The following is a 12,322-nucleotide window of genomic DNA, read 5'->3' as shown; positions in this document are numbered from 1 at the left end:
ACACTCACAGAGACGAAAGCTAGTCTGAAACGGATAGACTGGTTGGGGGGGTGGGGGGGAGGAAATGAGGGGAGCGAGTAGAAGCAGGAGACCTTGACGAAAGGGGGGAGGCAACGGGAAGCGGGAGTCCAGGAAGCCGGGGAGAGGGAGAGAGGCCGAAACGGCCCCAGAGACAGAAAGCCCAGGGGCCCTAGCCCCAGTCCCTATGCCTCCTCGAGAGCACCTTGGCTAAGGCCAGCAGGCAATCGCCGGGCTAAAGGGGGGAGGGGTGAAACGGACCCTCGAGGTCTGAAGTCTGGGGATGGGGAGGCAGAGGCTGGACCCCCCCCCCCGAAAGGGAGCAAGGCAAGGTTTGTCACGCGTCCGGCGGTCCTCGGAGGGTGCCCCAGCTAACATGAGTTACACTGGAGATTACTGAGCTTTCGGTGAGAATACCAAGTGCCGATCTGTTGCTTCCCTTGAGATGGCCACAAAGAAAGGAAGGGGGGGGGAGGGTTGGGGAGGAAAGGGGGGGAAAGGGCCCAGACTCGCAGCTTGTCAATTTCAACATTTGGTCACATGACCAGCACCTCCCTGCTAAGGATGGGGATAGATTTCCACGTCAGCTTACGTCTCCAAATTTCTACTTCACGGATCTGCTTCAAAGACGCAGCTGCATCAGAGAATCATGTGGAGCTCAGCTAATGCGCCGAGAGCGAGGTAGCCCAGGATGGATTTTGATGAGCGCGTGCCCTGCTCGTCTAACATGTATTTGCCCAGTTGTACTTACTACGTCTCGGGTCCTGACTTCTCGAGCCTCCCTTCTTTTTTGCCCCAAACCCCGTCTTCTCGCCCCATGACATACTCCTACTCCTCCAACCTCCCCCAGGTACAACCTGTAAGAGAAGTGACCTTTCGGGAGTACGCCATTGAGCCCTCCAGTAAATGGCACCCCCGGGCCAACCTGCCCCACTGCTATTCGGCAGAGGAGCTCATGCACAGGGACTGCCTGCCCGCCTCCGGCAGCGCGAGCGTGGGCGACATGCTGGCCAAGAACTCCGCCAACGTCTACCACCACCCCAGCACCACGGGCACCTCGTCCAATTTCTATAGCACGGTGGGCAGGAACGGGGTCCTGCCCCAGGCTTTCGACCAGTTTTTCGAGACCGCCTACGGCCCCCCGGACAACCTGACCGCCTCCGCCTCCTCGGACTACCCGGGGGACAAGGGCGCAGACAAAATGCCCCCGGCGGCCGGGGCGGCGGCGGCGGCGGCCGCAGCCCCGCCAACTTCAAGTTCGGACGCCGGCGGCGGCGGCTGCGGCGGCAGGGAGAATGCGGCGGCGGCGGCGGCGGCGGCTGCCGCGGCCGCGGCCGAGGAGAAGGAAAGGCGCCGGCGGACTGAGAGCAGCAGCAGCCCCGAGTCATCTTCCGGCAACAATGAGGACAAATCCAGCGGCTCCAGTAGGTATAAAGGCAGCGCCCCGCGCGCTCTCCGAGAGGGGACTTGGAAATGTAGCGCAGCCCCGCTGTTAAATTTTTATATGCTGTTTTATAAGCATATAAGGTTTATGAAGGGCCCTTAGATTTCCCCCAACAAAACTTTGTTATAAAAAGGCGCGATCACGTGGCGAGGGCTGAAATTGGCCGTGAAATACCCACCGGCCAATGGAGGCCTGAAAAAAAAAGGAAAGAAAAGCACCCACCCGATTCTTTTTTTTTCCCACCCCTCACCCCCCAGGCAGCCGCCCAGAGCCCCGGCTCCCGCTCCGGGGTCAGCCCTCGGGAAGGGGGGAAGGAGAGGGGGGAGCGCCTGTAAATTCACCCCCGAAAGAGAACTCGGAGCCTTTGATACCGAGGTAATCCAGCGCTTTTTATAAAAGCCATGTGTTGCGCCCAGAGTCTAGTTAGGGGCCCCCATTCAAAGGCAGGGCTGATGTGTAAGCACCGCCTGAGAGAGAGAGAGACAGAGGGAGCTGGGCTGCCCAGCCAGCTCAGTCCTCGCGGCCCACGCTAGCAATATATTAGAAAGAAACAAATTAACCCAAAGCTGGCCTTTTTGTCCAAAGGAAGCCGTTTTACTCAGGCACTGTGGCAATTACTGGCCGCCTTCTGTCCGGCGGCGTGTTCCTCCTCGCAATTGTTATTCAATCTGTCAGAAGGGGGTTTTTTATGTCTGTGGGTTTTTTTCCCCTCTCCCCTCAACCTCTCTTTAAGACCAAGCTTGCCAAAGCTTTGAGGAACTGGGCTCTGTCTCCCACCCTCTATCCCCTCCGCGCTACCTGCAAAAGGGGACCTCGGAGAGGAAAGGAGCGTTGGCTCTAATCTCGGGGAGATTGTTTGGGAGGGAAGAGAACAGGATGCCCAGAAGCCATTGCTTTTAAGCAAAGGTAGGCTACGAGGCGGGTTGGACTGGCCAAGACTAGCCTCGAGGAGCATTATTAGCCTCTGACAAAGAAGGGAAAAGCTAAAACGGAGATGGTTTGCCAAATCCAAGCCCAACAGCCACGGCCACTAGAGAGATTGGGATGAGGGATGGCTCATTGTGCCCGGGGAAGCAAGGAAAGTTACCCCCAGGGTTAGGAGGTGAAATTGCCGTGAGCTGTTTGTTTAGTCTATCCGAGCTGTGAGAGCTTCGGGGGAGCCCCGGCTGGCTTTAAAAGCTTCAGCCACTGCAGCCTGTTGCTTGGGAGAACATGCGTTTCTGATCTGGAGGCTGGCGTGTTAACTTCATCTGGGGCCGGCCCGGCTTAAAGGAGACTTTTATCTGGGCTCTGCCTGGGGTTGTATGAGGGGAGCTCGGCTCCTCGGCCAGGCTGCTGCAGAAATTAGCCCCTAGCTCCGCCCGCCTTTGGGCCAGAGAGATGAGGTGGGTTGGAGAAGGGCAAGAAGGTGTCAGGAGCCGTCTGGTAGCCGAGACATCCCAGGAGAGGGAAGGCAGAGGGAGTGCCTAGCCCAAAGGTGCTGGGAGTCCCAGCCCCCAAGCTCGTGTTCCTCGAGTTAAGGAGTTAAATGTAAATCTCAAGGCCATCCCTCTCTCCGGCCTCAACCTCCCTCTCTCTACCTTCTCTCATTCCACAGGTGGCCAACGGACCCGGAAAAAACGTTGCCCCTACACAAAATATCAGATTCGGGAACTCGAGAGAGAATTCTTCTTCAGTGTCTATATTAATAAGGAGAAGCGCCTCCAGCTCTCTCGCATGCTCAACCTGACCGACCGCCAAGTCAAAATCTGGTTTCAGAACAGACGCATGAAAGAAAAAAAAATTAACAGAGACCGATTACAGTACTACTCTGCCAACCCGCTGCTCTAAGACTCCGTCCCGCTTTCGGAGCTTCGTGGGGCTTTTTTTTTTTCCAAGAGGAGATTAAACTCAGATTTCGCCCTTGACAAGGTCAAGCCACACGGTGACTTTTCAGGAAGAAGGTGTGGAACCGAGGGACAGAGGGAACTGGGGGGTTCACAAGCCAGAACAGCGCCCTGGACTGCCTCGCTGGGGTTGGGGCGTTATTATGGAGAAGGGGATTTTCCTATTGCCACATCAACTGGAATCCATTCCATTGGGACCTCTGTGGCCCTTACTCGGAGGATTTGGGCCACCCCATGCCCCAGGGAGGAGCTTTTACCTTTTACTGTGACAGATCCTGCACCCGGGCAAGGAGCAGACTGGCTCCTTAGTTTCCAAACGTAGGCATAGGACAAAAGGGGTCTCCACACCTAGCTGTAGGTCCCTTTGCTTGGGCCCCAGTGCAGGATGGCTGATCTGGGTTAGAAGGGGGTGCTCTAAGACCCAGGATATGCAGTGAGGACTAGTGCGAAATCAAACTTGGAAAGAAAAAGCAAAAATCAACAACACACCACCACGAGCAAACTGCAGACTTTGGGAAGAGGAGGAGGAGGAGGAGGAGGGAAAAGAAGGGATAGGGGACCGAAGGAAGGAGATTCTTCGGTCAGAGCAGGGCCCGCTCCCCCTTGATAGAATGGAAGACAGACTGCTCTCTCCAAAAGCCTATGCGAAAAGAGGCAAACGAGAGAGAACGCTTTGGAAATGTTTCTGAAAGATTTCAGGTACCGACTCGCCGGATCCCTTCGGGAAAACAATACTATCCCGGCAGCCCTAGCCCTCTGCCTACCTGGAGAGGCTCTGAGCTTTGTAGCGGGGAAATAGCCACGCGGGAAAGAGCCCTTCCGGGGGCTGGGGCTGAGCCCCTGAACTTCAACAATGGATCAGAGGGAGAAGGGAGAGAAAAAAAACTAATTCCCTTACAGGCTGTTTCTGACTCCCCAAAACTTTCTTCAGGAAATACCTGTGGAGAGCGAGTTTGGCAAATCCTACCCAACACTTAATTGAAACGTGGATTTGTGCAATGCACTGACATCGGATCATTAAAAGCCCTTTCATCCAGTGTTGTTTGCGAAGGGAGGGAGGGAAGCAGGAATTTCGCGACCGGGCAGAGCAGGCAGACAATGTAAATACTCGCGTTCTGTTTTCTCCCCTCCAGTTGTGTGTGTGTGTGTGTGTGTGTGTGTGTGTGTGTGTGTGCTACCATTCCGCGTCCTAAAAAGCTTTGTCCGAAATCCACCAGGAAAGGAGAGTTGTCCGCAATTATTTTAAAAAAGAAATAGTCTATAGAGATATATATATTTCCCTGCAGGAACCAAAGCGATGGAAAAAAAATGCAATTTAAAGACAAAGGAAGAATGAAAAAAATATTTAAGATTCTATATCTGTTTACAAAAGGAGCGATGTTCATGGCGAGGTTAATTTACTGGTGAGAATTTTGAATGTATGTTTCATACAGGAACAGTGTTTTACAAGACTTGTAAATAAAGAAACCATAACCTATTTTGTTTGAATACTTTTTTAAAACATATTTTAATTTGGGAAGAGGTGATTGCCTTCGGAAAGGGGGGAGGGAAGGGGCTTATCAAACTTGTGCAAAGTAGGGGGGACCTACAAACGAATTGGAAAACGATTAGCTTACCAAACGGGGTCGTGTCCTTCTTTACCACGATTCAATGAGATGCAGTATCTTCATATTCCATCACTGTTTTGAGAAATGTATTGTCTCTATGTATGTACAGTGTTCTTTTCGTGTGCCAACGTATTGGGCTGCATGTATACACTGCAACGGGGCACAAGGAAAATAAAAAAAAGTGGAAACTTTATAATATTCATGCTGGTTTGTGACATTCCTCTCCCTGACGGATTCCCATCGCCAAATACCTGGAATCAAATCACCCACAAATAGGGAACAAGAAAAACAACAACAACAACAACCCTGATCCCACTCACTATCCACTGAATGAAGAGAATTAGGTTGTTATTGTCGTTGTTCATCCCAAGAGCTCCCCAGGCTTCAGATGAAAAGATTTGAAGGAAATAGATCTTGGAAGGGTAGGGATTTAAAAGAGGTCACTAGGCTAAGAGTCCGTCCCCAGAGTCTCCAACACCTTGGCCAAAGCAGATTAGAATGAAGTCGGGGCCTCTAATAGCAGAGAGTTGGGGTGCTTCTCAGAACTGGTCTTCAGATCAGACTCCATCCTTTTCACCTTCTAAGCTTCTCTGGGCCAAGCTCAAGGGTGGGGTAGTGGGGAATTAAATTTGTGGTGCCCTGGTCCAAGAACGCCATCAAACAGTGGGCCCCGAAATAGTTTTGAGGTACATCAGGAGGCAAAATGTGTGAAAATGAAGGACCGGGCTGAAGGCAGTGCTTGGGGAACCTTCCAAGGTGGGATTCCTTTCCACTAGTATACAAGGGAGATTTTTCCTATTTTATTCCTTCCCATTTTCTTGGGGATTTTTTTTTGGGGGGAGAAAGTAGCCCACTTTTCTCATTGTTTGCTGGCTTTGAACTTCTATATTGCTTTGGACATCACCCATAACCTTGAGGTGAAGGGCGAACCAGCCAGGACCTTTTGTTGACCACCCCACCCCCTCAACCCCACCCACCCACCCAGGCAGGCGGGCGTCTGGCCCTGGGGAGAGGGATATAATCTGAGAGTGAGGAAGGGGAGCCTGGGTCAGTTTGTTTGTTTATCTGACTGGTAAGGCCTGCTGGATGTAGGTTGAAAAGTCTACCAGACAGACAGAGGGATGCCTGTCGAGGAAATGAAGCAGACAGACACACAGACAGAAAGAACAGGATATTGATGAATGATGGGGGGTGGGGGAGAGGAGGAGGGTGAGATGTGGGGGGGATGTCGGGGGAGGGAAAGAGGAGGGAGGAGGAATCTGCACCCCCGGGCTGAGAGCAGGGACTTCCTTCTCTTGCTAGTTAAAAATTAACTGAAATTCGCTGCAAGTTGCTAGAGAGTCGAGGCCTGGAGCTGCTCCCTGCTCGGAGGATTTGATTTCCTGGCCCAATAAAAATCACATCCTCTTGGTTGCTGTGACAATGTGGTCATAAACCCGTCCGTGACTGGCCGATTTGCATATTTGGAATGGTCTGCTATAAACCCAGCCGAGGTTTTGAAGCAATTTCTTAGATGTAAAAATTAGATCTGAATAGCAGCGGTCTGGGCTCCTTCTCCAGCATCTCTTTACGAGAGAGAGCCGTCTTTGAAAACAGGGGACTCGCGCTCAGGCCTAGACGCCCGGCGGCCACAAGGTGGCGCGCTTCCGATCAATGTCAAAGCCGCCGCCGTGGGAGCCTCCGAGCCCTGCAAGAAGCTGGCTTGGCCTTTGTTCCCTTCAGATCCTAGGAGAAGCACGTTAAAATTATCTCACTTTCCCCTGATCCCGGTCGCAAAAGGGGGTCCTCGAGATAGGTTGCTAATCGCATTTAAATACACCCCCCTCCACACAGGCGAGAGGCCGGCAAGGGCGAGCCAGCGGAAGCGATGGGCAGTGCCTTAGGAAGCCCCTCAAGGTAAGTGCCCACAAGTTGGAAGGGTCGAGTCTCAGGTGGTGTCTTTTGGGAACCGGCTCGGAAGCTTTGGTCAGGCTTGGTGATCACTGTGCCGAGTTCCGAGCTTTAGGTTCAAGGTCCCCCGGCTGGAAAGAGACAGAGCACGGACCCATTCTAAAAGTTGAAGATTCAACTCAGGCTTGAGCGTTTTTCTCCTTAGAGGCGATTGTCTATCTGGCTTGTTCCGTCACAACCTCGGTCCAGCTGTCTGGAGAAGCGGGCAAGTGTGACGGGACCCTATAATAATAAGGTCATTTTCGCAGAGTCGCAATTGTGTGGTGTTTTGTGAGGCGAGGTCTCTCTCTCTCTCAAAGTTTTGCCGGTTGCAATCTCGAATTCGGGCAGAGTCAGATGGCTCATTTCCTCGCTGGAACGTTTTGCTGTGTATTCTGCAAAACGGCCAGTCCCCCCCACTCTGCGCTGCTCCCTAATTCGCAGGGTGGCCTGGTGAGAGACCTTTGTTCGAGAGAGGGAAGGCCGCTGGAGAACGAGCAGATTCAGATTTCTGCACTAGCAGAATTGGGGAGCGCTATTGGTAAATACGCATTTGCAAAAGCTTGCATTGTGCGTGAACTCTGATCATGTAATCTTTACATCAGGGTTTTCATAAAACTAGATTTAAGTAGACATAAATCATTTATATTTTGTTCTGGGCCACATTGCCCTCTCTCTCACTCCCTCTAACTCCCTCCTTCTCACGTTCTGTCTCTGTCTCGCTGTCTCTGTCTCTGTCTCCATATATATTTATATCTTTTTTTCAATTTTTTTTAGTTTCATTCCTATTTGCTATTTTCATAAAACAGGCCCAGTCTCTGGAGCATGCAATAATGGGTAAAAGGATTCACTTAGCTCGCTTTTTTGCTCTCCATTTTCTAAATTCAGAAATATATCCGAATATCAGAAATTCTTTCACTATCGAGTACCACCGAATTAGGCCGAGACTTCGGGTGAATCTGGCTCTTTGGGGACTTGGACTCCAGGGGCTTTCATTTTTCCTGCCTGGGCCTACCCCTTCAAGGAGAGTGAAAGGCCATTTAGAATGGGCAGGAGAGACGACCAGCCACCTCTGAGTTGGATGAAAAGGCTCCTGGAAAGCCAGTGATGGCTGGCGTGGCTGGGTTTCTGGAGAAAGCAAAATTTCGATAGAGATCGTTTAAAGCAAAGGGTACATCTACCGCCTGAGTTCAGGGAGACTAAATAGGAAATGTTGTTACCCTTATCTGAGATAAACGTGAAAAAGACGTCATTGCTGACGAAAAATGCTTCTAAAATAAGTGCAGCGATCTCGGGAAAGCTAGTGACTGGATTCCAGGCTTCGTGATTTAGGCAACCCGAGAAATTGTGGAAATCGTGTTTATTTTTTGCAGGCCCCAACATTGCTAGAAAAAAATCGGGGCGTCCTAACATCCGCCCCTGCGTCCTGTAAATACAAACAGTTTACGAAGGGGATCAGCCCAGGAACTCAATTGAAAAACAAAACAAAACAAAACAAGCTTGCTTCTTGCAATAATCGTTTGTTATTTCTGCTCGTATATAACTGGTCCCTTTTGGAAGGAAAATTCAAAATAGGGTCAAAGGGATGTTTTTCTGGAGGTAGAAAATATCCAGGGTGTCTCAAAGAAAGCTCCCAGAGGAGGGCCAGGCCTCTCTAATATGTCAGGGACATCGAGTGCAATCAGGGCCATAGAATCAAAGCTTGGAGTTGGGGAGGCCACAGGGCTCGGGCTTAAGGATCCAGAGAAAGCATCCGTTTCGGTCAAAAACGTTTTAAACTAGCGAAATAGAAAGGTAGGAAGTAGCGGGTCGAGATGACAGGAACCATAACTCCAACTGGATATTTCTGCTCCTTATTAAAACGCATTGGGGAAAGATGGTTGTTTGGAGAAATGTTTTCTTGATGAAGGTAACATTATGTTATCAAATGGAATGATCTTAGGATAAAGTCCAGGTATACAGCCATAGTGGGGGGAAGGGGAGGTGGAGAGAGAAGGAGGGAAATTTTGGTGTTTAACTTGAGCTTCTGCTGCAGCTGCAGAATCCATATTTTATAATCTAAAACGTGTCCTAATGCATCGGTTCCCCAGTATATGTGGCTGTTTGACTGTGTGCAGGTATGGATCTTTTCATTGGACAAATGTATACTTTTGAAATAAATAATAAATTTGCTGTAGAGAATATAACATGCTGACTTATTATATCTAGCATATGGGATGGAACTGGATCTCTGATTTTATTCTGATATAAATAATGCAGTGCTGCGTCATATTAGGGAGAAAAGAAAAACAAATATATGCAACATATTTATTGCGATGCAATGGTTTCAAATACATTTATTACAATGCAAGTACACAAGGCCATGGGTAAAGGCATCTACCTTGTAGGAATCACTGTTGCATTGTTCATTTGTAGGGAATTGCTTCTCCCCTCCTCTCCCAGCCAGGGTCCCTTTACCCAGCATGAAAGTATTCTAGTAAAGATGAAAATTAGCGAGCTAGTCATTTGTCCCCTCCGTTGGCACTAGGCTGCAACAGGGAGGGAGAGTCGGGGAGCCGCCTACTTTGGAATCGATCCAGACCAAGAAACCCATTTGGCTCTTCCACAGAGTCCTGACAAGTGACAGACAGAGAACTCTAAAATAGGGGAGCACATGACATTCTCTTTTGGGGGAAAGTTCGCTAAAGACAATGGGGACCGTACGGGATTTTCTCCCGTTTCTGGCTAAGCGGCTCCAGCGGTTGTCTCAGCCGCTTGAATTTTCAGTAGCAATCTCAAAGCTCTTTACTTCGGTATTGGGGTTGGGCTGGAATGAAGGTTTTCCCCCCTGTTTTGTTTTGTTTTTTTACCTTGAGAAAGCACTTCTCCCAAGAGCAGGAAAAGCCCATATTCAAAAAACAGATTCTTAGCATTAAAAAAAAAAAAAAGAAGAAGAAGAAGAAGCAGATTTGCTCTGAGAGTTAGTGAATTTAGGTTTACCCAAAGATTAGCGAGCTGGGGGGGAACCTCAGCGCCTTAAGTTGATGCATTTAACAGCTTCCCACTGCAAGAGTGAGGAGGGAAGTCTGCCGCCCCTGTAGCTGCCCATGCTCTTTACCCACTTCGGTCTCCCTGAATAGACTGGACTTCTTAATCTTGAGGCTCGGGATTTTTTGCTCCTGGAGATGAAGGGGGTGCACGCAAATTCTACATATTCTCTTCTTTGACCCTATGGCTCTTTTTTATTTTCCCTTTTATTTCCCCAAGGCCTAGCGTGGCCAGGGGTAGGCTGGCCCGAGCAGCAGGCAGCAAGTGATCTGGTAAGGGCAAGGATATGTGGGATGAGGCACCTGGGCAAGGAGTCGATTCACCAGGTTCTGGGAGTGCGGGTAGGGATCCCCCCTAATTCCTCCAGAAACGTCTGTGACGGGTTTACCTCGGCCGCCTCCGATGAGCTAGGCTGCCGTTTGCCTTGGCCTTGTGAGCTAGGGAAGGAATCCGCCGGGCCAGCTAACCGGCGGCGGCGGCGGGTTCATGATCTCCCTCTCCAGACGCCACGAAACTGACCCTCAGTGGCCCAGCCCTAGCCCCAGACTCAGCCCCTGCGCCAGGGCGAGAGGCCCGTGGCTGCCGATCCTTTTTCTTGCCTTCCTTCCTCCCTGCCCTTCTTTTTTTTTTCCTTGCATCCTTTCCTGGGTCCAGCTGCAGCACCCACCACCTGGAACATGAAGTGTAACCGATGAAACTCAGAGACTGGCAACCGGGAAGGTGGGGGACATGGGGGGCGCCCCTGTCTCTGTCTGGACCAGAAACTTAGGCTTCTGCACTCCTCGAGGAGGCAGGAGGGAAAGAAGCTCAGGGCCTGGTCGGGCAGCCAGATCCCTATCCCGTTTCTCCTCTGGCCAGCTCAGGAGCTGTGGCTGCTAGGGCCCCTCTGGCCTCTGGCCTTGGCCGCTCTGAGGGCTTCCTCCCAGAGCCGTGCTGCACATCGGCAAAGAGGCCTGGGTGAGGCCGAGCTCGGGCCTTCCTTTGGCCGCGGCCCGGCTAGCCGAGCCGAGCCCCAGGGGGCCCAGCTTTATACCTGCTGTGGGCTGAGAAAGGATCTGGAGCGTGGGCCGAGAGCTCGAGTTTCATTGCACTGAGAGCTCTCTGGCGCAGGAGAAGCCTTGTAGGTTAGCCAGCAAATGGGGGGGGGGGACCCACAGGAGGTATAGGCTGGAGGGGGGATTTTCTGGGAACATAGAGGAAAGAGTTGGGGGCGACGATAAAGAGAGGGAGGCTCAGGAGAGTGAGACATGGTTCGAGAAGCAGGAAGGCCAGGGAAGGCACAAAACCCGAGCCGACTGCCTGGGCCTGGGCCTGGCTCCGGGTTATAAAGACAGCCACTTCCCGGGGTCCATTTGATCGCACCCGGAGAACGTCTCCTTTCCATAAACCTTTTATGGGACTGCGGAAAGTTGTGACAACCTCTCCCATACCCTGGCGTTTACAGTTGGCGCGGAGGGACCCTCCAAAATGGGGAGGAAGAGGGAGGAGGAGGCTCAGGGGCGGCCCCTCCTTTAGAAAGCCGTCCCGGCTGCCCTGATGCTTGACCGGCCCACTCCCCAAATAGCTTGTCCTGGAGCCTGTCACAACCTAGGAGGGAATTTCCTCAACTGAGACCCACGTTAAAATATCCAAACGGCTGACAGATCGATGGGGTTTGGAGGGAGGGAGTCTTGGGGGAGGGGGGAGATGGAGAAGGTTAAAGGGAAGGGGGAAACCGAGAAGCAGGAAGGGGGGGCTAGCAGTGACACTGATTCTTGTCATCCTCCGGGATTGTGTGAAAGCCAAGGCTAAAGGCAGGGGAAGAGAACCGTGTTCAGTCTGGAGGCCAGTGTTTCCTCCGTCCTAGGGATCCCCTTTTCTTCTTCACCCCGTCCTTACGTCCCTTATCCCCATTTTGCTCCCTCTGGAGTGCTGCACTGATGGGGAAGGAGCAGCCTGGGGATAAGAACGGGCGTGGGGAGGAGGGAAGGAGTAGAATTTGAGTTTAGTTTTATTTGGGAAAATTGGCTTTTTATCGGCGGAGCTGGGCTGTGAAAGGTCCTGATGAACTGAGAATTGTTAGGCTCGTCAGCTTTGTGTCTCTAATCGCCTTGTGTCACCTTCATGAGCACCACAGCCTTTCCCGGCTGGCTAGCCTCCCTCTGCCCACTGTGCGAGAATCCCGGAAAGGGGGGAAACCGAGAAGCCGCCAGGCCAATGCCAAAGCCGGGCAGCCGGCGGCCCTGATCTTTCCTTGCAGCCTCTCGGTCCCGGGCCCAGATATTTAATGCTGCCTTCTGTGAGCTTTCGAGGTAGACCTTTTCAAAGACTGCAATCCCAGAACGTCAGAGCCGGAAGGGAAAGGGATCCTAGAGATTGTTTGCATCCAGTGCCCTAAAGAAATTCTGGAAATAATCGTAATCATAGCCAAT

General features: G+C 51.6%; 1 protein-coding gene across 2 annotated transcripts; it reads left to right on the top strand.

Annotated features, from left to right (window-relative positions):
• Positions 1-532: 532 nt before the first annotated feature.
• HOXA11 (homeobox A11) lies at positions 533-4,506 on the top strand. Of its 2 annotated transcripts, none has more exons than XM_051963360.1 (2): positions 533-1,446; positions 3,060-3,235. In XM_051963360.1, the coding sequence occupies exons 1-2, from the start codon at positions 710-712 to the stop codon at positions 3,148-3,150; spliced, it is 828 nt and encodes a 275-aa protein (XP_051819320.1). In that variant the 5' UTR covers positions 533-709; the 3' UTR covers positions 3,151-3,235. The 2 variants fall into 2 exon arrangements, with proteins under 2 accessions (XP_051819320.1, XP_051819319.1); XM_051963359.1 differs by having other exon boundaries at positions 539-1,442; positions 3,060-4,506.
• The last annotated feature ends 7,816 nt before the right edge of the window (positions 4,507-12,322 follow it).

This window comes from Antechinus flavipes, chromosome 5, assembly GCF_016432865.1.
Source record: "Antechinus flavipes isolate AdamAnt ecotype Samford, QLD, Australia chromosome 5, AdamAnt_v2, whole genome shotgun sequence".
Classification (NCBI taxonomy): domain Eukaryota; kingdom Metazoa; phylum Chordata; class Mammalia; order Dasyuromorphia; family Dasyuridae; genus Antechinus; species Antechinus flavipes.
Note: the sequence above shows the minus strand (reverse complement) of the source record. Positions and strands in the feature narration are given on the sequence as shown.